Source organism: Haliotis rufescens, unplaced genomic scaffold, assembly GCF_023055435.1.
Source record: "Haliotis rufescens isolate VD_foot unplaced genomic scaffold, xgHalRufe1.0.p SCAF_45, whole genome shotgun sequence".
Classification (NCBI taxonomy): domain Eukaryota; kingdom Metazoa; phylum Mollusca; class Gastropoda; order Lepetellida; family Haliotidae; genus Haliotis; species Haliotis rufescens.
The window spans coordinates 2,408,405-2,435,355 of NW_025964168.1; the positions used below are offsets into that span (position 1 = coordinate 2,408,405).

A 26,951-nucleotide genomic window follows, 5' to 3' on the forward strand; every position below is an offset into this window, starting at 1 on the left:
GATCTTTCAACTCTGTCTTTTTCACCAAACTAATATTCTAAAAGGAGCCCCCTATTTCTAATTTTGAGAGTGTTCTGGGTGCTTATTACGTCGAATACGGTAATTAGTATCCACTTTGTCTGAGACTCTTCTGTCTGTCTGTTTTGGAGTGTCCTATATTTTATCAGATGTCCCGTGTTATAAAATCATTTGCATAATTCATACTTTTTCAACTTGTTGTTCTGTTCTGGCTTTTCCGGTTTTACAAGGAACTGAATTAGCCATAATTGTTATGTTTCATTATTACACAAAGAAATCACTCCCGGTGTTGGTGAAATACTTTGGATATATTAAGGCCAGATTAAGTGTGATGTCTATGGTCATTTATTTAATTGCTCCTGAATTCTCAAATTAAGGTTATAATAAAACTAATAATAGGAATAGTTTCAAGTACTCTCCTTCAAATTTAACTTTGTTTTTTTACCATTACAAAGTTTAGGCTGACTTATCTGAAAGACCATCTTCAATTTTTCCCAAACATGTTTGTATTCATATGGCTCAAAGTCTTATTAAATTCCTCAAGTCAACTGGTATAAAATATAAATGAAGTATTTTCATACATTATGAGATATTTTATTTGATAGGAAATCTGTACTTTTTAGGCTTGATTTTACTGTAGAATTTAAATAACACCTTTAGTTTGTTGATGCAGACATCATGTGGAAAATTGCCAAGAGTCATGTGATAAATCTACCTCTGTAACAAAGAAGCTTAAGTGATTGAGAAAAATTATTTTTCAAAAATGCATAAGATTTGAACAGCATCAACACGAGGTTGTGATGTGTGCATTGGCTGCATCGAATGGATGAATCGTTGTTTGTGTGTATATAGATTATCATCCCAAACTGGCTTCCACAGGAGATAGCGCTTGGGTAAGATCAAGCGATATCTCCTTGGAAATATTGTTACAATGAAATTACATCACATGTGTTTTCATACTGCATTGGGCGAGAGAGTCATGAATGTAGAACCCTCTTATACATACTCGGGACGCTCCTGTCATTGGGTATATTACATACTGTTACAGATATTATGTTGTTAGGATTTTGTTGTTTGTTCAGCTGACCTCCAGATCACTGTGCATAATTTTATGTGATAAAATACAGATGATATCAATGTTTTTTCTTGTCTGTTCTTGACTGTTAGGACATGTGACCGTGTCACCCCACGCTGTTGGAGAGCAATGACATGTGACATCACCAAATGCCCATGGGCAGAAAACAGTGTCACTCCATTCTTTTGGGCAGTAATGACATGTGACAGTGTCACTCCACGCTGTTGGAGAGCAATGACATGTGACGTCACCAAATGCCCATGGGCAGAAAACAGTGTCACTCCATTCTTTTGGGCAGTAATGACATGTGACAGTGTCACTCCGAGCTGTTGGAAAGCAATGACATGTGACAGTGTCACTCCACGTTGTTGGAAAGCAATGTAAACCAAGAGATTTCAGAAAGATCATCTGCAACATCAATTGATCTTGAGACAAGATAAAGAACAGATTTCATGTGTCAGTTTGAAAGGTTTATTTTTTTACACTGAGAAGAATATATTTCTTCTTGAAAAACACAAATATGTACACAGAAATGAATGGCAGGTATTCATAAAGGCATGCATGTATCCTAGGTGCTGAATGTTGATGATGCTTCAGTCAACCCATTCTTCCTGAAACAGGCAAACACATATTTTAAGAACCCGAGACTCCTTATACATTATGAATTAGTGAGTGAGTTGGGTTTAACAACGCTTTTAACAGTATTCCAGTCATATCGCGGCGTGTCAGCTTAATGTAGGGGGAAAGCCCGAAGTGAAGCAGGTCTCAGACATTTACCACTTCGGTGAAACCCACGAGCACGGGTATGGTGCTGACAAACCTAGAAACATAATTGGGGCGAACCGGGATTCGAACCGACAATCATAGGTTTCTGGCATGCCCAAGGGACGCAACTCTGCACAGCGAATCACGGCACCTTAGACGACTGGGCCACCCGTGCCCCTGATAACATAGAGGAATATCCCCAAAGATGTTTGAAATTCTGCTAGCCCTAGGGATACATTTAACATGAACAAAACTGGTCCAGGCTAGTGGGAAGATGCTGCTTTCTACCTCTGACATCATCAGCAAGCTGAAAACTTGGTCTCCCATCCAACTACTATTCATACAGAGATGCCACCCATTACCATTTCGGTGGAATCAGTACAATATCTTTGCAACAAATTCCTCTGATACAACAAATTGAATTTTTTTACAAATTGTGGCAAAACCAGTGATTTTTGTCCGCTGACTTCAGTGTTGTCGGTCATGGTGGTTGTGAATGTAGAAAGCAAGTTCCAAAGAACATAGTGTTTTGATATATGTAAGCGAAGGTACATCACATTTTTTCAAAGTGTCAGGCAGGCAGATAGTTTCAGTTTATCAAGTTTACAGATTTTACTCTGAATCTGCTCTTCCTGGAAATCTACTGGATTGATTGCATACATGATAACTTTGGCTAAAAAGGAAACATTTCTGGGGCATTGGCATGTCACTTTACATCATGCGTGTCACTGTCAGTCATCTTTATTGCTAATGAAAAAATATGTTTTTACAAAATTTAATGATTAACAAGTGACATTGTATTAAAGGGTCAAGTTCAGTGACTTTTTTCAATAAAATACTGTAATGTGTATTTAAATAAAGTCATACCTTCCTCCTCATTTTTGAGAGATTCTTTTTTTTTGATTATGGAGACTAAATCTACCTCAAACTATCTTTGATTTGTGTTGGTTGTATAATCCTATTTTTAAATCTGCAAAAAGACTCTCAATCTCTGATGACATCAAACTATATTCTGAATATCAACTGACTTTTAAACACTAAACAGTGCATCTTGGTTTGGATGAAAACAAAACATTTCAACAAGAATGATATGTTACAAGCACTTACGCTTCGTGGACAAACACATCAAAAGTGATCCTGTCTATATCAGCACCAGCTGGCTGATCGTCATACTTTTTCACACCAAGAGTTGTCAGAGCTGAAAAAGATTTGGGATATCTTTCAATAATATGAAGTCACATATGCACAGAAAATTTAATTTGTGCATTCTTTATCTAAAATACAAAATATTTTCAACTGCAGTGGTTCAGGGCTCACTTGCACAAAGTGATCTTAATCTAACAAATGACCCGTTCTCCTGTTAAATAATAATAATATTCATTGTATACATGTATCATGATGTATATAGTCTCTGGTAAAGGTAGACTCTTTAAAAAAAAGTAAAGAAACCAACTATATTTGAAGATAATACATGTACATCTTACTGTAAAAATATTTAACAAAATGGTCTGAAAAAAAACCAGCATGTATTTTTTCAGTTAGATGGACTAATGTTAACAAATTTATGCCAAATAAGGTAACAAATAATGGGCTACACACATTTGTCTGACAAATGGGGTCTTTCCCCCATTTATACTTTCAAAGACAATAACCTTAATAAAAACTACACTAGTTTAGTTTCTTACTTGTTGCCATAATCAAACCATGAGCTTAAAATATTCAAAAGAGATCAATACTTCATGGTTTGAAATACACTGTCTTCCTCTATCACCCATCAATACATATACAACAACTTTGCAGTAAAGTCCTTATTTTTAACCAACAAATCAAGTCACGGCCTGCTTCAAGCCAGAGGTAACCAGTAATTCGTGTGCAACATGTCCCATAGGCTGGCAGCCATCTACTCCACACATAACTTCAATATCAGGCAATGGTGGGATTAGTATCACCTTTCCGAGGCAAGGGAGTTAACAGACTATAAAAGTCCAGTTTCCACCATTGTCAAACTAGGCTGGAATTTTGGAGTTGTATTTTGGCTGGACTACCGAGTCTATGCATAGTCCAATCAAAATCGTGTAACGAAATCAATATCCGGTTCATAAACTGTTGTGCAGATTTGGGTAGAAGCATGTGTACTGTCGACAGATTTTTTCCAAATCTCTTCATGTCTTTAATCAAGACCCCCTCTGTGGTTTAGTGGTAGACCTTCTGGGGTATGTAATAGCCATCAGTAGCGCAACGATCGAGCCACGAAATTCCAGCCTAGTTCAGCAAGGGTTGAATCTGGACTTATAGTCTGTTAACTCCCTTGACTTGGGAAGATGGATTAGTGTTAAGTTCATGCATGGAGTAGGACTCTGAGTTACACAGTCAAATTTCTCTACCTGACTAAAAGTTGACATGTGTCACTATCGTTCCACATATCAGCCTTAAATAATAAATGAATGTTGTGTATACAAGCCTGTGGTGTACTGACAATGGTTATCACCAGAACAGTACATCCACTTGTATATCTAACTATGATCATTCAGCACAGTAACCATAGTAACCTACCTTCATAGTATTGCTGTAGGGTAATGTAGCCCCTGTTTGTGGGATCTAGCATTCCAAACACAGAGTGAATGTTGGAGTCGTCAAACAGACTTGGGATGTCTAACTTTGTGCTCCGACACTTGTGAAGCTTCTCCAGTGTACCGATGAGGAATTTTTTCGGATCATCTGCAATAAGAAGAATAAAAATGTGTAATATATTTCCTGACTACTCAGTGCATAATACCCAATCACATGCTATTTGATTAAAAAAACTCAAAACAGTGAAAATATTAACCACCTGGCAACTGATACAATTTTCCTTGAGTAAAAAACTTTATCTTAAAAACAAGACATAGGTTCTAACCCTCATGAATCGTGATAATCATGCCAGTCAGAAATTGATGATGTCTGAAGATGTATATTTATTATTTTATTTTATATTTTGCCAATTATATATATATATATATATATTATGGAATGGAAAGAATGAAATTTACCTTAATAATCCACCATTTTGAATTTGTTTTCCCTGTTATTATTCTAATGTCCACTAGACTTTAATGGTAATGCATTTTACTAAATATGTAGTCATTTTGGTTAGGAGTACGATACAAATGCAAGCATTGTAATTTTTTCTGTTTATTTTGAGATCTATATAGCTAAAGTGAGCCACCTCCTAAAGATGCTTGTGAAGGTTCCTCTTACCTGCTGACTGGTCACCATCAATATCAATGTTTACATCACAAAAGTATAGAATACCAACAGTGAAGGTGTTTCAAGTAAGGATCGTAATTATAATTACCAGGTCTGCTGTATATCAGTTGGGATGTTAAATTGTTAAAAAGGTCAATAACTCTATGTTTATCCAGGTATTCATGAGCGTCCAGTTGTCTAGGTCCTTCCTCGGCTGCCATTTTGTCACAAATGAATTTGTTATGGCAACGCAAACTGGTCCTTAAATAGCTATGCGGAACTTGCAATTGCGCAGTCAGCTACTAAACTGGCGCCAGAGAAGGTTCGCGCAGCAAACTTAGTGTGTTTGATTAAACGAAAACGGATAGACAGGAGCCCAGTCTATCAGTTTTTGGCCTGAGATCATAAGTCAAATCCAGTACTTTGTAAAATAAATCATACGGTTGCTTTGGCCATTATAATAAGCTATTACACTTGCAATGAAGAGAAATATTCCGAAATATAACACATAATGAACAATATTGATAAAAATGAAGATTTGTTTTCATCCGGGTCTTTTCAAAATGGCAGCGCCCATTTGACATGTTATCCTAATCAGGCGGGAGAGCACGAGTTGTTTACATGAATAAAAAAATTCGGAGAAAAGGATTGCACGTGCTTAAAATAAAGAATTAACACTTCCGGATACGGATACGCTATTGTCATCGGTTATGCGGCTTTACAGCTGCTGTGCATCGGGTTGAACTTGAAGACCAAAGGGAAGCAAATACAGGACGAAGTCAAGTCTCAAGACAAGCACCAGCTGATTACCTGTTCAGTGAAACATCTTCAAAGATCTAAGCGAGACGTCTTAACATAAACGTCAACATGGCTATGTCAGATTGCATGTCGGATCAAGTGTTTGCGAACTCTCTGAAATCGTCACACAAAACCCTTTTTGTTCTAGATAGACATCCATATTTCAGTAAATCTAGTAAACAGCCAATTGAATATGATGTGATAACAAGGTCCAAAACACCAGGTATAATCCCAGCAGCTCCGATCACAAAGACGTTATGGACCTGCAGCGTGGAATGCATGATGGAATACATGCGAATTGTATTTGACATCTACCCAGTGAGAAAGTTGGTATGTACCCGGACTATCTGATAATTGTCAACAATGATCAGTCTGGGGTTATAGCGAAAACGGCACCTCAGCAAAACGGCACCGGGCGAAAACGGCACCATATTTTTTTTTTTACCTTGGTCAAATGAATGATATTAAACTTACATTGTAACTTGCAAAGGCCAATAATTGTGAGATGTTAAAACAAGTTTACATTAGAAATTAGCCTCTGCTCCAACTATAATCCAACTTAGCTTATACGCAACTCAACTTATGGTGAAAACATAACATGCTTTGTAAAAAACAAAACAAATAAGAAATTAGCCCCCTACTCCAATTTACTCACCGACTTTTATTCACTATACGCTTTGAAGTTTTAAGTACCTTTACTCAATTTAAGCTGAAACTGTATTTAAGAGGCCTAACATGGTATGCCAATTATTCACAATGGCCTTTCGATGTGTTGCATGCGAGAAGAATGACAGAAAAAAAATCAACATGCTGTCTCATGTGATAACTGTGACCAGTGGAACCGGACTTTCTATGGCCCGTTATAGAGAAATTTGCCATACTGACTTCCCTTTCCGCTGTGTGAAATGCGTAGCTCCCGTCATTGAAGAGGTGATCGGTAACTTTCATGTCAGTTTCCAGTCAGAAGATGCTGAAGAAATGAGAGTACCAAACCTATCGGAAATTCACATTACGGCTTCAGATGTACTCAATACATCAAATACCATGTAAATAAACCCTATATATTATGGAGCTAAAACGGCACCTCAGCAAAACCCTATATATTACTACAAAAATCGTTGTTATCGTTATTAAACATAGAGGTTCCGTTTTCGCCCGACACATAGTAGCCGTTTTCGCCAAATGCGGTGCCGTTTTCGCCAGAGAAATCGGTGACGTTTTGCTGAGGTGCCGTTTTAGCCTGCACCCATCAGTCTGCATGGAATAAGTTCCAACAAATATTGTAAGTGTATTGTGGAAAATAATTCTTTGTGAAAACTTCTTTTTTTTATAATTCCCCCGCCCTTTAGAAAATTAGCACAAAGGAACAATTTCACTACAGGTACAGATAGTCTTTGACAATATCACCAGGGGTCATTGAGTGTGCATAAAGCTGCTCTCAATGATCTATTTCTACATGCTATGCCATTGAATAAGTCCATCAATGTTGAGAGTTTTCAATATTTGTTCAATAAATATATATGCGGCAACACATTTTATAGCAGGCACCAGTTTATGAAAACATTTGTATTTTCAATATATCATGTATATATATTTGTTTCAGTTTTAACTTAACCATGTTAACTCATGTGGTTAATGGATTGTAAACATGGTAAAAGGGAACTAATATTCTAAAAATAATTATTCGGTTTTCATAACTATGGACAGGAATGCAGTTAATTAGGTATTTATTTATTGACATTGCACACATGTTAACATTGCCAGTCCAAACCATACATATATATACTGTGGGACTTCTTTTGCAATAAATCAATTACATTTGTAATGACAAGGATAAATACAAGGCTTTACAAGCCGTGTTTGGGGGTCTACAGGGGCTTTACCCCCATCTGATACATTTTCAAGCATGGGAGCTGAACACACAAAGCGTGCAAATAAATGCTATTGTCAGGTTTTTCCTGTTTATTTTCACTTTTTCTCAGTTGGATTTAGTTTTCTCCTAAAAACGCTGAGTGACCAGGATGAAGTAGTTCCATGTCATATGTTTTGGCTACAAGAAACTGTCATGGAATTTCCACATGAGCCACTTTTACTCACTGGGCTATAGGCCTACACTTCTGTCAGTAATGATTCAAAAGCCGACCCTCGAGGTGTCAGAAGCCATGCCTATACCTTCCTACTCCAAGTTCCTTACTATGATGGGGGCCACGGGTGGCCCAGTCTTCTAAGGCGCTGTGATTCTCTGTGCAGAGTTGCGTCCCTTTGGTAGGCCAGAAACCTATGATTGTGGGTTAGAATCCCGGTTCGCCCCAATTATGTTTCTAGGTTTGTCAGCACCATACCCGTGCTCGTGGGTTTCACCGAAGTGGTAAAGATCTGAGACCTGCATCACTTTGGGCTTTCCTCCCACATGAAGCTGACACGCCGTGATATAACTGGAATACTGTTAAAAGCGGTGTTAAACCAAACTCACTCACTACTATGATCCACATGATCCTTACAGTGTTCCCTCCCACACTGTTCGGTCACAAAATCGCCAAATGAATTATTAAGACTGTCATTCATGCATACACATGAATTCAATGTCTGACCCTTTGAGCCACATCGCCTCATTCCTCACCACTCGGCATCATGTAGATTACGGAATGGGACGAGTGTTGCCAAATGGCATCAGGATCACTCGTGAGTGATAATAATCCGTGTGGAGGGTCTTGTCAGAAACCCTTTATATTTCCAGATGATAATGCAGGCTTGGCAGATTGTGTGGCACTGCACCCATATGTCGTTGATCATTGCTCATGCTATCAGTCACTGGTTTGCTAAGTCAGGATTCCATTAAAAGGTGTCTCTATTTTATGTAGATGGAACATTGCTGACTGAGGTATCTCTTCTTATCTTACATGTCCTTTCATGGATCATATTTCAACATGTTCAATACTTCCCGGGTCATATTTCCATTCTTCCCGGATTTGTATACACTTCGTTCCTCCATCACCTCACCTGTGAATACATATTGCTGATGATTGTCACTACTTTTAACACATTTACTAAGCAAAGACCTGGTTCAAGCGAGAGGGAAGTCATTAATTATTAATGGCCTCATTTCATTAGCTTACTTTGGGGCACGAATGACCCAGTTGTCTAAGGCGCCGCGATTCACTGTGCAGACTTGCATCCCTTGGGCACGCCAGAAACTTTTCATTGTGGGTTCGAATCCCCGTTTGCCCCGATTATGTTTCTAGGTTTGTCAGCACCATACCCGTGCTCATGGGTTTCATCGAAGTGGTAAACGTCCTAGACCTGGATCACTTTGGGCTTTCCTCCCACATTAAGCTGACACGCAGTGATATAACTGGAATAATGTTAAAAGCAGCGTTAAACCCAACTCACTCACTCACTCATTAGGTTACTTAAACATGTTAAAATAGACATGTAAGAGCTATACTGTTTATCAACCTGAAGTCATCATCAGCTGATAATCACAGGTGACAGGGCTGCATAGTGTATACAAACCTGTGAATTATTACTATTATTATTATTATTATTTTTATTATCATTATTATTAGCGTACCTATGCTTACTCGTAGATTTGCAACTGCCAGGAAATATTTAATTCAGAGTAGCATGCTGATGCCTTTGGCATGTTCATGGTACATGATTAGCATCATAAATGTTAATTGGTGTTAATTACATATTCAGTTTATTAACTGGCATCGTCAGGTTTATGTTTGTCATGTTTTGAAGGTAAACCTCACTGTATCACCTGTCAGTAGTGGTCAATTCATTTGTTTTCAACAAACTGTATCATGTGTATATAAAGCGTACATAATTACACATGTTACATATGTACAGAATCTGATTGAAGTATTACTATTACATGTATTAGGCATGTATGGTCAAAATCATTGTAAACATGGTAAATAGGAAATTTTAATGTTTGAATATGTTTTTGTTTTCAGATTCGCATTGTCACCGGAAATCATTCGCTAAATTCATGGTCTCAGAAAGAACAAAATTTACAGCAGGTAAAGTATCTTTCAACACTCAAGGTTATGTGGATTAGCTTTTCCATTATGACATTTGATGCTGTAAAATTTGGCGGCATGGGTGGCCTAGTTGTCTAATGTGGCGGGATTTGCTGTGCAGTGTTACGTTCCTTAAGGCAAGCCGGACGGCTGTTATTGTGGATTTGAGTGTCAGACTCACTCTGATTATTCTAGCATGTCTAGGTTTGTCAATGTGTTGTCAGCACCGTAACTGTGCTTGTGGGTTTCACCAAGATGGTAAACATGTTGACCTTCATCACTTCAGGCTTTCCTCCCACATCAATCTGATACACTGTGATGGTAAAAGATGGTACTTGTTGTTACCCTGTCTGGAGATCAGCATTAAGGGGCTAAAACAAGGACTGGTCGGCTCGGAGTCAGTATACTGTGTCTGAGTGGGGTATTCATGTTAAACTGCAGTATGGTATCTCAGTGAGCTAGCACTATAAATCAACATCAGTCCGGACGAGTACAAGCAGTCACACACACACGTGCATGCACGTTGCTATATAAGTGCAATAATCTTGGACACCTCAACATTTTACAGTAAAGTCTTGGAGACCATAAAAAAATATTATTATGAGTTATCGGTAATAAGAAAGTATTATGCATGCTATAGATGTACAACATGGTTGAATGATGCTGCAACATGCTATGTTCCAGCTGATGATTGCTCTCGCTCACCTGGGCCCGCCGACAAGTCGCAACAAGTCGGAGGACGAGTACAGCGTGATGCACGGCTTGGCTCGGGCTGTTGAGGTCATGTGTGAACCAAGTGAAGCCCAGTCTGATCAAGTTGAAAATGGAGAGGTCGTGCACAACCATGGACGTATCATTTGCCTCACTTCATTTAAAAGGTATACCAGTAACCATGGTAACTTATGACATAGTGTTATTCTTTTCAACATGTGGAACTTGCCAAGACGTACAATATTTGCTGTAATAAGCATCTTGGGCGATTAGAAAATTGACAGAGGTGTGCGTCTATTGAAACTATAATATCAAGTTAAATTTGTTTTTAGAGATTGAGAGGCATTGAACAAATTTGATTCAAACGTTGATGAATCTATACCTTTTTCGATGATAGTAACTGGGCAATACTATACCCCCTGGTGTGAAGAAATGGCGTAATAAGCGCCCCGCTCTAATAAGCGCCCACAGCGATATTTGCTTATATATTGGCTAGTGAACAATCCCAATCAGCACCCCTCCCAATTGATCAATGTTCAAAGACTAATTTATTCGCGTATAATACGCACTCATGTGTTATAAGCATCCTTAATTATGGGCAATTAAATTATGGAAAAATATATCTGTCGTATATAAACATTTCAGGCTGTCTGCATATAAACCACAAAGTTTATCTTTCAACTCTGTTTTTTTCACCAAAATATTATTCTAATGAGAGCACCCTATTTCTAATTTTGAGAGCGCCCTGGGCGCTTATTACGTTAAATACAGTATGTTGAGTTGATTCCAAGTTGTCTAAAATTTACATTAAAAATAAATGGCTTCTATCTCCATGATGTAGTTAAACTAGTTTGAAGTTGCTTGTGAAGATGAAGTTGGTCCAAGGGAGATAACTCTAGTGTCTGTTACCAGTTATGTCTGTACATGATGCTATGTTTGCCTTGAAAAGTAGAAACCAGGGCTGGGACGAGTCCATATTTACTACCTGGGTACCCATCCCCTATTACCCGACCCTACTCGGTTACCCACTGTTGGTCTCAGGAGATGTCTCAAAATGTCCGATTGGAAACATTTTTAGCATAGCCCTGGCAAAATGTATTTAGATACAAGTATTCAACAATCTGGTCATGCATACACTGAAGTTAAATTAAGTTTTATCTCTATTCAACCATGTAAAAAATCAGGAGAAATGGGTGCATAGTTAGAAAGGAATGTGAACATTAGTGACTTGTAGTGTAACCATTGAGTTTTAGATAATGTTTGTCATTAAACAATATATCACATGACTAACCACGGGTCCGGTTAGTCCTGTGTGTACCCGGGTCCTACTCAGTACCCACCCGACCCGGGTACCCAAGTTACCTAGCAGAAACTCTTCCAAACTGGTACCAGGAATGCTGTAATGTAACTGAAATACTGTTCAAAGAGATTTTGAACCAAACTCACAACAAAGGAACCAATTTTATTGATGGTTACGCTGCATCCTTGCATTACGCTTCAGCTACTGCTGATCTTCGTATTGTTTCACCATGTACAGGCGTGAAGACTAAGTATTGAAGCAGTTTTATCTTATTGGTCCTGAGAGTGTTTATTGGCAGTTTGAAGTTGGATATGATTATGACAAGGAATATTATTGGGGACAACTTATTTATGATACTTGCAAGGCGACTAAGCTTGTCATTAGAGGTGACTATGCTTGCCGTAAAAGGCGACTATGCTTGCCGTAAGAGGCGACTAATGGGATTAGGTGGTCAGACTCGCTGACTTGGTTGATGCATGTCATTGTATCCCAATTGCGTGGATCGATGTTCATGATGTCAATCACAGGATTGTCTGGTCCAGTCTCTATTATTTACAAACCAGTGTCATATAGCTGGAATATTGCTGAGTGCGGTGTAAAACAACAAACAACAACAACAAAAGGTTCCAGGGAACTTATCAAGACTGATGCCATAATGTTTTTGTTTTGGAGTTACCCCGCCCCCCCTTTGCCCCCCTTTGTCCCTGTATATTCACTTCTACATCAACAAACAAAATTCTCATGTGGCCCATGGTGGGGGATAATGACACTGCTTTCTTGTCTATAATATTCTTTGTCATAATTTATTGGTCCTGCTGTCATTGAAATACATGGCACATTTACCAACCCAAACATCCCTATGATTATATGGCTATTATGACTTATGGTAACCAGAATCTGGAATTTTGAATTCCCATTTTGAAATTTTTAGTGACTTGCTGTAGACCTGTTACCAAATCTTACCATGTGACGACAATGTTGCATTGATAAAGGGAGTTAACTGTGTATTGTGTTTTTGTGTGGCCAGCGATGCTCATGTCCGGATGCTGGAGGAGTGTGTTCTGGATGCTATCACTCAACACAATAAGCTGCAGGCGGACCAGGAAGGGTATGTATTTGTCAGTAATGTCCCATATTTGTATATCCAGGAAGATCCGGGATAGAATAGGTCTTCAGCAACCCATGCTTGCCATAAAAGGCGACTATGCTTGTCGTAAGAGGCGACTAACGGGATCGGGTGGTCAGGCTCGCTGTCTTGGTTGATGCATGTCATCAATCCCAATTGCGTGGATCGATGCTCATGGTATCAATCACTTGATTGTCTGGTCCAGACTCGATTATTTACAGACCGCCATCATATAGCTGGAATATTGCTGAGTGCGGCGTTAAACAACAAACCAACCAACAGCCATAACCATATAGTTTTATATAGATATACAACTGCTACAGTGCTGTTGCTTTTTCAGTTGTAGGACTATAAAATATCGACAGTGTAATGACATACGATTACTGCAAACACTTTCAGTGGGCTATCGTAAGTCTATGGTTTAACATAGACTTACGACTGTCAATGAGTCTAGTATTGAGGCTTAGTAAGTGAAATTACAATTTATGGACAAAGATTAAAATTCAGGGTCAGTACTTTGTCAAATATCTTTATTTGGCTTAAAAAAAATAGTCTGGGTTCTCAGGCACCGCCCGCATCATCATAAAGTTCGCCGCATGTTTCATAAAAAAGAAAAAGAAAAAAAGACGCCGCCTGCCTGCACTATATTTTAAAAAAACATTGCCTGAGAAACTGAGAACCAATTCTTTCTTTTTTTTAAGCCTTTAATGTGATATTGTTTTTAAGAACAGTCAGGGAGTTCATGATAGTGTGAGTCATTCTTGTACGTTTCATGTGAAGAATAATATCATTGTTAGTGCTTGCCCTGAGTTCCAAGAGTGTCCAAGACTTTACTTTGGCAGATATATCAATGAAATGGTAAAGAATCCTCAGTATTACCTTTTGCATTGCCAAATGCATAATGATATTACATGGTCATGATGGTAGCATTGAGATTGTTATGTGCCGATTAATTAGTTGATGTGCGGAGTTGCGTCCCTTGACACCAGAAACCTCTGATTGTGGGTTCAGATCCCGGTTCGCCCCGATTATGTTTCTAGGTTTGTCAGCACCATACCCATGGTCGTGGGTTTCACCGAAGTGGTAAACGTCTAAGACCTGCATCTCTTCGGGCTTTCCTCCCGTCGTGATATAACTGGAATACTGTTAAAAGCGGCGTTAAACACAACTCACTCACTCACTCATTAATTTGTTGAAATATGTTTTTTTAATTGAACATGTTGAACATGTTGAAGTCTTGCTTTCAGTTTGATTGTATGCTCTCTTCAATATGATGTTGATGTTATACTTGATAGAACAGAATTTCATACTTGAATACCAAATGAAATTTAGTCTCCTGCCAATTTTTCCAAAACCTTAACATACATAGCAGGTTCAGATATAGATGCTCAGTGATTATTGAAGTGTCCTGAAGCCCATAACAGTGACAGGAAGACGATGGCACCAGTCTCCACAGACACTGAACATCGCAGCTCAGAGGATGGCTACACATGAACACAAGTCCACCTTGTTGGAATACAATGTCGAAAAGAAGTGAAAAGAGTCAATGAAATCTTATATTCAGTTGTCATTGATGGCCAGCTTTTATTATCACAGAAACTGTTGTGCATTCTTTGCTTGTGTTCAAACATTGGGAGCAAGATTAACAGAAAGTGTACTCAAGTTGTCAACCATGGTCAGATCCACATTGGATTAGTTTCATGCAGGACAAATATTGCCAATGTCAATGTATCGTGGAAAGATTTACATAATCAAAACTGTTCCATGGGAATAATTCTTGAACATAGAATTTCACAACAGGAACAGATACTCTTTGGCAGTATATCCGTTTGAGATTGTGAGACTTTGAGATTTACAACCCAGGATGTTTTCCATGCAACTACCTTCATTGATGTCTTATTGTGAGACTTTACATGGACATTTCATCATATCATCACCAGCCAAATGGGGAAGTTACTTTCGTGTTAACAATTCCTGTCATACAAAAGATGGTCTGTGAAAGAAGAGGCGTTGTCAGAACAGTTATTTATCATCCCGCTCACTGAAGATACTTGGAACTGCTATCGATGGAAGGTGATCATGTGACATTGACTGACTGTGTGAAGTTCAAGACTGTGGAAGACCCCTGATGTTGTCATAGTTACGGTGATTACAGGTAAGTGTTTATTAAAATTGATTTTCTGATTTTTCTACAAAATATTTTTATTTAGATTATGTTTGACCCAACTGCATTTATCACATGAAATATGCTGATAAGCATGTCTACCTTTTATTTTTTGGTTCTTGTGCAGCAGAACTACATTATGTAGAGGGGAATGGAGAGTTACGAGGATATTCCACTACTTAAAACTTATCCCTACTTTTATTTTACACTTTGACAAAATATTCTGTGGTTGAAAATATTTGAAAAATAAACCAGAACTCTTTGTTGTCTGTATTTATACTGCGTGAGTCGCCCTTGCGTGATGCACGAGGAATACGTTCTCTGACGCTGTTGCACGTACACCAAGCTCCATCGCGAGCTGACATTTACAATGCATGGTACACGGCTCTTCATAATTTCGTTGGATCCTAAACTAGTATTTATCAATCGCTTGCACATTGTTAATACATGCTGATGGGTTTAATAGGAAATATAGAGCCCCGAACAAGCGATATTTATATTAGCTTCTCTTTTTTTTTCGTCCAGGTTTATCTAACTGCTATAAATATGAACATTGTTGTGAGTAACCTGCTCTAACACAAACTATATACATATTATTTTGAGCTTTTAAGCATTATGCAAAATTATGAAAATATTTAATAGTTAATTTCACACCATGCCTTCAGGTGCCGCAGTAGCTGAGATTGACACGTTTTTCAAATCTAACGATATGGGTTCGAACCCCGCTGACAACACATGTTTTCAGAGAAAATTGAAAATATTCACTTGTAAATAAATGTAAAAAATAGTTCCATCTGCACCAAATGGAAATTAATTCAAATGTGGCTTCAACATGTTCAAGATAATGTACAGTTGACAAGCAACTCTCCATTCCTGAAAAATAATGGAGCGTTAAAACAATGGAATGACGTCACAGATATGTTTTAAGTCAAATGCTTCTTCATGAACCATTCACATATACATGATGTAGGCTAGTGATTTTCCTTGATGTATTAATTTTTAAAATTTACTCATTTCTTTGAAAAGAAGCTGGACTTAGATTTAACTGAAGTAGAATCTTTTTCCGGAAAGTCATTTACCCCAAGGAGTGAGTGAGTGTGCCCCCCACCGTGATATTGCTGGAATATTGCTAAGAGTGGCATGAAAACCTCTCTCTCTCTCACTCACTCACTCACTCACTCACTCACTCACTCACTCACTCACTCACTCACTCAACCACTCAACCACTCACTCAACCACTCACTCAACCACTCACTCACTCACTCACTCACTAACTCACTCAACCACTCACTCACTCATTCAACCACTCACTCACTCACTCACTCACTCACTCACTCACTCACTGGAATATTGCTTAGTGGAGCATTAAACAACAAACCAACCATGCCAGTAAGTTGTGCAAATGTATGGTCATATGTGGTGTATATGTTGAACTCAACAGGTGCTTGAACAGTTCAACATGTTCAATGTAGTGATGGTTATGCAACAACATATGATCTGTATAAACTGGAATAAAGTTAAATGCGGCATTAAACCCAACTCACTCACTCACTCACTCATCAGCATGGTCAGCTGAACAAGGAAGCTAATTTAGAAATTTTACAGCACTTCCTCTAGTGATTATGAGAGTTACTTCCCTTCCATTGATTTCAACTCAGGTGAGTTGACAGGGGGTTTAACATTTCATAAAGAGTATGTGCATGCATCTGAGTGTGTGGTGATGTGTGTGTGTGTGTGTGTGTGTGTGTGTGTGTGTGTGTGTGTGTGTGTGTGTGTGTGTGTGTGTGTGTGTGTGTGTGTGTGTGTGTGTGTGTGTGTGTGTGTGTGTGTGTGTGTGTGTGTGTGTGTGTGTGTGCGCGCGCGCGCGCTGTTAAACATGAATACCCCATTCAGGCACACCAAGCTGACCAGTCCTTGTTTTAGCAATCTCATTAAAATCAGACCTTAGTTCTCGCTACCGCTGAACAAAGATCTGAAGACATCCCATTAGGGGTCACGTCAGAACGACCTTTCATCCGACCAATCAGAGCGTGGCTTACCAGATTATGAGAGTGACAGTCCGAATGTGATTTCTGATCATGCAACCTCGAAAACGTTAGCATGGGGTATTCCGAACGATAGTTACGGGTTAAACGACTGAATCCTTACAATCTAGACCATCTAGTAGCCATTCCAGAATGATTTTATGTTCAGGTTTCATATCTGTAATCGAGAATTTGTCAAAATAATTATATTTCGAAGCGGAGACGCCATTTTGAAATAAGTGCCGTAAAGCACGAGAAAGCTGCCTCCTGATTGATCATTCAATTGGTCGGTCAAAGTTTGCGCAATGTCGGTCTGACGTGACCCGTAATGGGATGTCCTCAGATCTTTGTTTAGCGGTAGCGAAAACTAAGATCTGATTTGAATGAGATTGTTGTTTAAGCCCCTTAATGCCGAGCGCCAGGCAGGGAGAGTACCATCATTGCCATCTTTTAGTGTCTTTTGGTATGCCATAGCCAAGTGATTGAGCCACCCACCTTCCAGTCGCCAGGCAGATGCTCAACTAGACCACAGAGGCAGTGTTTTAACTCAGAGTGTTCAGTTTTAGTTGAGACAGAAAACACTCACACAATGATAAGAAATCTAACACTTTGCAAAAATAATTTTGTTCAACTGGAGGGTATGGCATTCAAGAGGACCTGTAGCTCATGACTTAGGATTTTTAAATACTAGTTTCCATTTGCATGATTAGATGGAGTGAGTGAGTGAGTTTTGTTTACTGCTGCTTTGAACAGTATGCCAGTTAGATCATGGCCTGTAGGCTTACTGTGTGAGGAAAGCCAGAAGTGATCTTAGACGTTTGACACTTTGTGAAACCGATGAAGAAGGGTTTGGTGCTGTTGAACCTATCATCAGGGCAAACTGGGATTCAAACAGAAAAATAGTCACAAAATAGAAGTTACAAATAAAAGACGTTGATACTTCATAACGTACAGTGCCGAGTCTGGTGAGTCCCATCATTATGTAAAGAGTTATAACATGATATAGCAGTTGTCTTATCAAACTACATCAATCTGTTATCTGCGAAGATAATAACAAATATTGGACATTGCGATTTAATTACATTAACAACTGCACAGAGAGTAGATATATACCTAAAACATGATTTAAACAACAGGATACGAGAAACAAGATAATATCTTTTAGATTAAAAAATTACAAAATCTAACATCAATAAATATTTTGTTAAAATGACCCCTAGGAAAGACCTATGACTCATTCAGGGATGTGAAATGCGGAATATCACATTTTTTAAAACAGTAGTCCTCGGAAAAAATCATCATCCGCGTGAAAATATGATTGAAGATTTTAAAAAACCACTCTGAAAAATGTTGTCAAAAACTGGACAATCTTCGCTGATTGGGGAGGGGGGGAGTTTATGGCAGTATTGCTCCCAGACCTGGCGGGTAGCCGGGTGTGCGGAAGCTATGCCCAATTTTTAAAAAGTACTGATTTAACTTCGAAATTTTATTGCATTCGCCATCATTGTTTATTTGACTTTTTGACTTTTGCCATTGACTTATTACATTTCTTGGTGAATGTTGTCTAAACTGCACGAAATTGCTTAAAATGCAATCAAATATTTAAAAAATTTCCCCAGACCCCCATAGACATTTCCTCTTTTCCCTCGGAAAACCTGCTCACATCCCTGCTCCCTGTAGTACAGATAAGGAGTCATAATGACCTCCAGTTTTACAAGGATAGGGCTGCATGACAATCAGTTGAGCACAGCCTCACTCAAAGGCTCTTGTTGATTTGTTGCTGAAGTCAGTGGGGCCACTAATGCTGTTTATGTGCACCGTATCTGGCTGGGCATTTAGCATGTGTTGATGGAGGGCAGACAGAGACATCGGAAACACCCTGTTGTCAAGATGTACCAACAATGCAGGCATTTTATGGGAACATTAATTGCAGAGCATGTTATTTTCGAGGAGTTTGAAATGTCTGGTATGGTTGTTCCCTGGTAACATTTCAACTGTTTAGTGTGTGTGTGTGTTTGAGGGTAAAACCTCCTGAACTTGATAATGAAGCTCAATGTAAACGTGGACAAGAATCCACATGTTGCTTGGTGTCAGGTACATACCACTGCAGTTTTCACGTGTGCTAACAAAAAACTGGGCTGGGGGCATCTTCCTGAGGCAAGAGCGTCCTCTAGCCTTTTTGTCAAAGTCTTTTTTCCACCCTTGCCACTTTCCTGTGCTAAATAGACTACCGCACATATTGATAGTCCAATCAGAGAATGTTTCACAAAATCAACATCCATGACTGGTACACCTGCGTATGAAAGTCATTTACCGCTGCCTGTCTTTGTTGTCATGAATATGTCTTTTTCATCTTTTAAACCCCTCAGTGATGTTTTTGTTTCAGGGATGAAATTGTGAGTGTTTTCGTTATCTGATCGACTAGGTTGTCGCTTATGGTAGTTGCCATCGACGAGCGATCTGATTGGATATTGCGTTTTCATTACAAGGCGCACAACTCGTGATCTACACGAGGTGGCGGCAGGGTTCAGCCAAGAAAGTGGCCTTGATGTGGCAAGGGTAGAAACTAGGCTTTCATATAGGCTTGTGGACACGCTTGCCCCGGGAAGATGGGCTTGGGGTGGGGGGGGTGTGGGGTGTGGGGTGTGTGTGTGTGTGTGGGGGGGGGGGGGGGGTGTGGTTGACCTTGTACTGGAAGTTGTTGCCAAAACAATTAAATAAAACAAAATAAGTAAAAAATAAAGTACAACCTGGTACAGTAGTATGGGGTTTTACTTCACCTCAGTTTTACTTCAAAGTAAAGCCTCGCAACTTGAGGAATAATTGTAAAACTTGAATAAGACACACGGTTGACAAGTTCTGTTTCAACCAATCGATCAGCTAAAGTTGAATGTCAGCCACATGATTGCAGTCATATTGGACAGCTGGCTGTGCAGATTCATCCTCAGGCACAGCCGCCTGCTTCCTGCCTTCATCATTGGTTCAGGGGCACGGGTGGCCCAGTTGTCTAAGGCGCCGCGATTCGCTGTGCTGAGTTGCGTCCCTTGGGCACGCCAGAAACCTATGATTGTGGGTTTGATTCCAGGTTCACCCCGATTATGTTTCTAGGTTTGTCAGCACCATACCCGTGCTCGTGGGTCTCACCGAAGTGGTAAACGTCTGAGACCTGCATCACTTTGGGCTTTCCTCCCACATTAAGCTGACATGCCGTGATATGACTGGAATAGTGTTAAACCCAACTCACTCACTCATCATTGGTTCTTCTGTAGATGTTGATGGCTCTGCTTCTGTGACCTGAAATGTAGAAGTTGTAACTGTAGATATTTAAACAGGTTGAATGAATAGAATAGGTACAATTTCACTATTCGCATGAAAATGACTTGACGTGACTTTATTTGGACATCCTTACAACTGATCAGTGATAACAGACATCTTCGCAAGCAAGTTTTGTAGAAATATCACAAAGATTGTTGTGTCATTTCAGAATGTGTAGTAAAATGAATATTGTATATATTTGACCTCACGAGAGACTAAAGAACATTCTGAGGAATGAACTGGGCATGACAAAGATTTCTGCAGCTGAGTTCCAAGCTCTGGCTCCAGGGCCCGCTTGCACAAAGCGATCTTAGCGCTAAGATGACCGTAACTCCCATATTTTAACATAGGCTTACAATAGTTGTAGCGCTAAGATCGCTTTGTGCAAGTGGGCCCTGATCAGAAACACTCAAGCTTCATCAATTAAACATCTTTTGTGAGAATTTACGTAGTATTGAAGCAGACCCAGGTTAATAGGTGATTAGGTGGTTTTGTTGAGCAATTGTAAACATGGATTTGTAAACATGGATTTGTAAACAGTCAAAGCAATGGCAACATTTAACATCTCCTCTGAAGAAGGCAAAGGTCATGGTGATGGCTTCAGCTTTCTGGGATTCAAAAGGAATCCTATTGGTGGACTACCTCCAGAAAGGTCAGACCCATTAATGGACAATATTATGCTAATCTGCTGAGGCAACAGAGTGAAAATATCTAGCCTTTCTAGGCTAAAGACCCGTGAAGATCCGGGTTAGAATAGGTCTTCAGCAACCCAAGACTTACAATGCAACTTTTTGGGAAGATCTTACAATATAACTTTGTGGGAAGATCTTACAATATAACTTAGTGGGAAGATCTTACAATGTAACTTTGTGGGAAGATCTTACAATATAACTTTGTGGGAAGATCTTACAATATAACTTAGTGGGAAGATCTTACAATGTAACTTTGTGGGAAGATCTTACAATATGACCTTGTGGGAGAATCTTATGGTATACCTTTGTGGGAAGATCTTACAATATAACTTAGTGGGAAGATCTTACAATGTAACTTTGTGGGAAGATCTTACAATATAACTTTGTGGGAAGATCTTACAATATAACTTAGTGGGAAGATCTTACAATATAACTTAGTGGGAAGATCTTACAATGTAACTTTGTGGGAAGATCTTACAATATAACTTTGTGGGAAGATCTTACAATATAACTTTGTGGGAAGATCTTACAATATAACTTAGTGGGAAGATCTTACAATGTAACTTTGTGGGAAGATCTTACAATATGACCTTGTGGGAGAATCTTATGGTATACCTTTGTGAAAAGGTGTTACAGTATAACTGTGTGTGAAAATCTTTCAATTTAACTTTGTCACAAGATATTTAGCGCTGGGAGATCTTAAATTATAGCTGTGTGTAAATTTTACAATAGAACTTTGTTGGAAGATCTAAACTCTGGCTTAGTGGGATAGTCTTTCAGTATAACTTGATAGGATCAGACTTACTATGTTTAATTCCTCATGGTGACTGATCTCTCAATTCCATGATGTTCAAGTCTGACACTCACTCGACACAGATAGATGCGTGTTTACACACATGGTTCTGATGAGAAGCAGTGAGTAATTAATCCATTGCTAATTAACAGTGGCTCTTGTGGCTTCTGCTAATATTGTGGGTAGATGATGGATGCCTTGATGCTTGCTTTGTGAGAATCCTGTTGGAGGAAACACCATCACCCGCCAGAGTGTTGAGGAGACCATGCGGCTTTCACAAGCTGTATAGAGAATATGGTATTTGACGTAATAAGTGTGCAGGACGCTCTCAAAGTTAGAAACAGGGGGCTCTTATTAGAATAGTATACTGAACCACAAAAGAAACATCACCCCAAGTAACATTGAATGAAATGTTGTCATAAATATCTGGGTAATTTTAACCAGTTTCTAAAGTTTTTAAATCTAACATTACCTTGTCCGGAAAAAGGGAATTTGATGATAAAAAAACAAAGCAGATAAAACCGATCGCCCAAACGCATCAGGGCAACGGCCATGGTAACACAATGCACGTGAGTTCCGTGAAATTTGAAAGGCACATGCATTCCCCAATTTCTTGCCCTATAAAAATCCACCCAGATCGGATAACATTCATTCGTTATTGAATTGCTACCACATTCCAAGATTGACAAGAAATCAGCGACACCAAGCCCTTGGACGATTGCAAGTTGGACAAACCGTCCGGCAAGTAGCCAATGCATGTCAAGTCCACGTAAGGACCATATACAGGCTCCAGCAACGGTACCAGACCACCAACACTACAGGTGACCGACCATGTATTGGAAGACCAAGGGTCACCACCCGACGTCAGGATCGTCAGATTGTGCGACAGCATCTTCAAGATCGCTTTGTTACTGCTGCAGAAACTGCTCGACAGACCATTGGGACACATCAATGACACATTAGTGCGGACACCATGCGTCGACGATTGACAAGCAGACACCTCCACTGTCACAGGCCACACCAAGGACCCATTCTGACACCACGTCATCGCCGGGACCGTCTTCAGTGGGCAACACAGCACCAGCATTGGCGCCACCAGCAGTGAAGTGGAGTCCTCTTCTCAGACAAGAGCCGTTACTGTATCTCAACAGCAGATGGCAGGCAGAGAGTCTGGCTACGCCTTTGGGAACGTTTTTCGGATGCTTGTGTTGTTGAGAGAGACTCGTGGGGTGGTCGGAGCCTCATGGTGTGGGGTGGAATTGGTCTTGCACAGAGGGTCGGCCCTGTGGTCTTCCAGGACATCGGTCAAGGGAGAGGCAATGGTGTCATAGCAGCTCGGTACATTGATCAAGTCTTGAGACCACATGCCATACCTCATTTGGCATGTCGCCGCAACCACGAGTTTCAGCATGATAATGCCCGTGCCTACACTTCCTCCAGCAGAATGGCATCAGAACCATGCAGTGGCCTGCCCTCAGTCCTGACTTAAATCCAATTGAGCACCTGTGGGACGAGATTCAAAGACGGCTGAATGACGTTCGACCAAGGCCGACAACTGCAGCTGAACTCTGTCAGGCGTTCCTCAGAGTGTTGGCTGAAATGCCTATGGCCTTCATCAACCGCCTCACCCATTCCATGTATCAACATTGCACAGCAGTCATCAATGCACATGGCGGACACACGAGATACCGACTTGTGATGCCATTTTCTCCGAGACTAGTGTTGTGTTTCACTTTAAGAACATTTGTCACTTTAATTTCAACCTTGATGATCAGTTTTGCCACGTTTCATCTTTTAATGTGTCTCAAAGTATGTTTACAGTGTTTGGACAAATAAGGTTTCTCATATATCTATCCATGATGATGTTTCTTTTGCAGTTCAGTATATATTGGTAAAAAAAACAGAGTTGAAAGATCGTAAATTTCGTGGTTTATGCTGACAGCCTGAAATATTTATATAAGACATATTTTTTCCAGAATTTAATTGCCCATTATTAAGGGTGCATATAACACCCTTAAGGGTGCATATAATGTGTGTATTATACACGAATAAATAAGTCTTGTGTACATTGATCAGTCGGAAGGGGTGCAAATTGGGATTGTTGACTAGCCAATATATTAGCAAATATCGCCGTGGGCGCTTATTAGAGCGAATATGGTTAGTGATTGAAAGTTGATAGTTGGATAGAAACATGTTGAAAACTAATTGTTTCACAGATCACAGAGATTAAGTCACTCCTGATTGATTACAATTGTCTTTGATTACATGTTGAAGTCGTAATAGACAGGGTTATTGATGATTTATAACAATTTGCCAAAGGACATCTAATACAATGTCATGTCATGTTTTCATTGACTTTTTTCTGAATTCAGTTCAAATGGAGACTAACCGTGAAGAACCGGGTTAGAATAGGTCTTCATCAACCCATGCTTGTCGTAAAAGGCGACTATTGGGATCGGTTGGTCAAGCTCGCTAACTTGGTTAATGCATGTCATCGTATCCCAATTGCATGTATCGATGTTCATGATATCAATCACTGGATTGTCTGGTCTAGGCTCGATTATTTACAGACCGCCATCATCATAATCATATAGCTGGAATATTGCTGGGTGCGGCATTAAACAACAAACAAATCCCAAACAAATCAAATGGAGACTTTATTTACCATTGATAAGTTTACCATCAGTTAAGTAGTCCTTATGAAATGTACCTAGCCTTGGGTAGCCTTGGTATGATTGGTTGCTACTGTGTGGGTTAAGTGAGACTCTTGTCATGGTCATGCTGTTATGTGGAGAATCGGAGCTGACTTAAGGCAATCTGGAACATCACCTCTGATGTGCAGGGTGGCTGCCCTTGGGTGTGCCAGGATCACTGTGTGGTTTGTCTGCACTATATCCATGTGTCTTGGTTCCACTGAAGTTGTAAAGGTCTTTGACTAGTATGGCATGATATAAACAAAATACTGTTCAAAGCGAGTAAAACACCACTAATTCATGCCCTCACTCACTCTCCCGCTGACTGACTCACTAGCTCAATCTCTAGCTCGCACTAACTCACTCGCACACTCACTCACTCTCTAGCTCACTCACTCACTCATTAACTTACTAGCTCACTCACTCTCCAGTTCGCTCACTCACTCACTCATTAACTCACTAGCTCACTCACTCACTCTCTAGCTCCCTCACTCACTCATTAACTTACTCGCACACACACTCACTCTCTAGCTCACTCACTCATTCACTCTCTAGCTCACTCACTCATTAACTCTCTAGCTCACTCACTCTCCAGTTCACTCATTCACTCACTAGCTAGCTCACTTTCTAGTTCACTCACTCACTCACTCACTCTCTAGCTCACTCACTCACTCATTAACTCACTAGCTCACTCACTCTCCAGTCCACTCATTCACTCACTAGCTAGCTCACTTTCTAGTTCACTCACTCACTCACTCACTCTCTAGCTCACTCACTCACTCATTAACTCACTAGCTCACTCACTCTCCAGTTCACTCATTCACTCACTAGCTAGCTCACTCTCTAGTTCACTCACTCACTCACTCACTCACTCTAGCTCACTCACTCACTCATTAACTCACTAGCTCACTCACCCTCCAGTTCGCTCATTCACTCACTAGCTAGCTCACTTTCTAGTTCACTCACTCACTCACTCATTCATTCTCTAGCTCACTCACTCACTCATTAACTCACTAGCTCACTCACCCTCCAGTTAGCTCATTCACTCACTAGCTAGCTCACTTTCTAGTTCACTCACTCACTCACTCATTAACTTACTAGCTCACTCACTCTCCAGTCCACTCATTCACTCACTAGCTAGCTCACTTTCTAGTCCACTCATTCACTCACTCACTCACTCACTCACTATGTTACTATGTATGTCAACAGTTGCTCAGACCTTGGTATGTACTGATCATCGTGATTGTACTTGCCTTCTGAGTGGCGGGAGCAGGTTCGTATGGCACAGGGTTGTAAATATTTTCTGGAGAAAGACAAGTATTTGATTGACCTAATGTACTCATATATCATACATTGAGGAATGAATTTTGTACAGCGATGTCAAGTAGAGCCATTGACCCAGTCTCACAAATTGGCATGTCAAAGGCTGCATATCCCCCTTACTGTTAGTTCAAATCAAAACGTACAGGAATGTTGCTGATATTTTTAACCAAGGGTCACGACAGGTGTGATTCTAGGATTTTTAACCCATGACTAGGGGATCCAGGCACAGCTAAGGGATGCAACTCTGCACAGCCAGTTGGTGATCTGTGCCCCATGTCACAGTTGAATCAACACATGTTAGCCTTTATGCAAAATTAAGTTTAAAAGGATAACAAAACAAATGAATGTTATATTAATCAGGTTTGAACATACTCTGAGAATTTCTCCTCCTCCATGAAGTGGCAGATGCACTTTCTTGACCCATATCCTGTACATCATGAACTTGAAAGTTTGTGTTTCATGGATTAATGGTGTTTTGTTCGGAAGGATGGGACCCGTGAAGATCTGGGGAAGAAAAGGTCTTCAGCAACCCATGCTTGTTGTAAGAGGCAACTATGTTCGTTGTAATAGGCGACTAATGGGATCGGGTGGTCAGGCTCGCTGCCTCGCTGTCCCAAATGACACGTGACAGTGTCACTCCACGCTGTTCAAGCGCAATGACGTGTGACAGTGTCACTCAATGCTGTTGGGAGACCTGTGATGATCTGGGGTAGAATAGGTCTTCAGCAACCCATGCTTGCCGTTAAAAGACTTGTCATAAGAGGCGACAAACGGGATCGGGTGGTGAGGCTTGCTGACTTAGTTCATGCATGGCATCATGTCCCAATTTCGTGGATGATGCTCATGATGGCAATCACTGGATTGTCTGGTCCAGACTCGATTATTTACAGACTGCTGTCATATA

General features: G+C 39.9%; 2 protein-coding genes across 2 annotated transcripts in view; one reads left to right on the top strand and one right to left on the bottom strand.

The window, feature by feature from the left end:
• Positions 1-1,550: 1,550 nt before the first annotated feature.
• LOC124145880 (EF-hand calcium-binding domain-containing protein 10-like) lies at positions 1,551-5,346 on the bottom strand. The gene is made up of 4 exons (XM_046515835.2): positions 5,193-5,346; positions 4,412-4,576; positions 2,966-3,056; positions 1,551-1,704 (listed from the first exon to the last, which is right to left on the bottom strand). The coding sequence occupies exons 1-4, from the start codon at positions 5,302-5,304 to the stop codon at positions 1,662-1,664; spliced, it is 411 nt and encodes a 136-aa protein (XP_046371791.1). The 5' UTR covers positions 5,305-5,346; the 3' UTR covers positions 1,551-1,661.
• A 301-nt stretch (positions 5,347-5,647) lies between these two features.
• LOC124145877 (integrator complex subunit 13-like) overlaps positions 5,648-26,951 on the top strand; it is a 414,821-nt gene continuing 393,517 nt past the window's right edge. The window contains exons 1-4 of the mRNA XM_046515831.2: positions 5,648-6,211; positions 9,841-9,906; positions 10,591-10,784; positions 12,945-13,025. Of these exons, the coding sequence (XP_046371787.2) occupies positions 5,951-6,211; positions 9,841-9,906; positions 10,591-10,784; positions 12,945-13,025 (602 nt within the window). The 5' untranslated portion in view covers positions 5,648-5,950. The remainder of the gene's footprint in view (positions 6,212-9,840; positions 9,907-10,590; positions 10,785-12,944; positions 13,026-26,951) is intronic.

Bases quoted from the DNA above. Each gene is read 5' to 3' on its own strand.
- LOC124145880 (XM_046515835.2), bottom strand. From the start codon at position 5,304: ATGGCAGCCGAGGAAGGACCTAGACAACTGGACGCTCATGAATACCTG. The intron at 4,577-5,192 runs GTAATTATAATT...TTCTTATTGCAG, and splicing joins ACTGATATACAGCAGACCTG to ATGATCCGAAAAAATTCCTC. The intron at 3,057-4,411 runs GTAGGTTACTAT...AATCTTTTTCAG, and splicing joins CCTACAGCAATACTATGAAG to CTCTGACAACTCTTGGTGTG.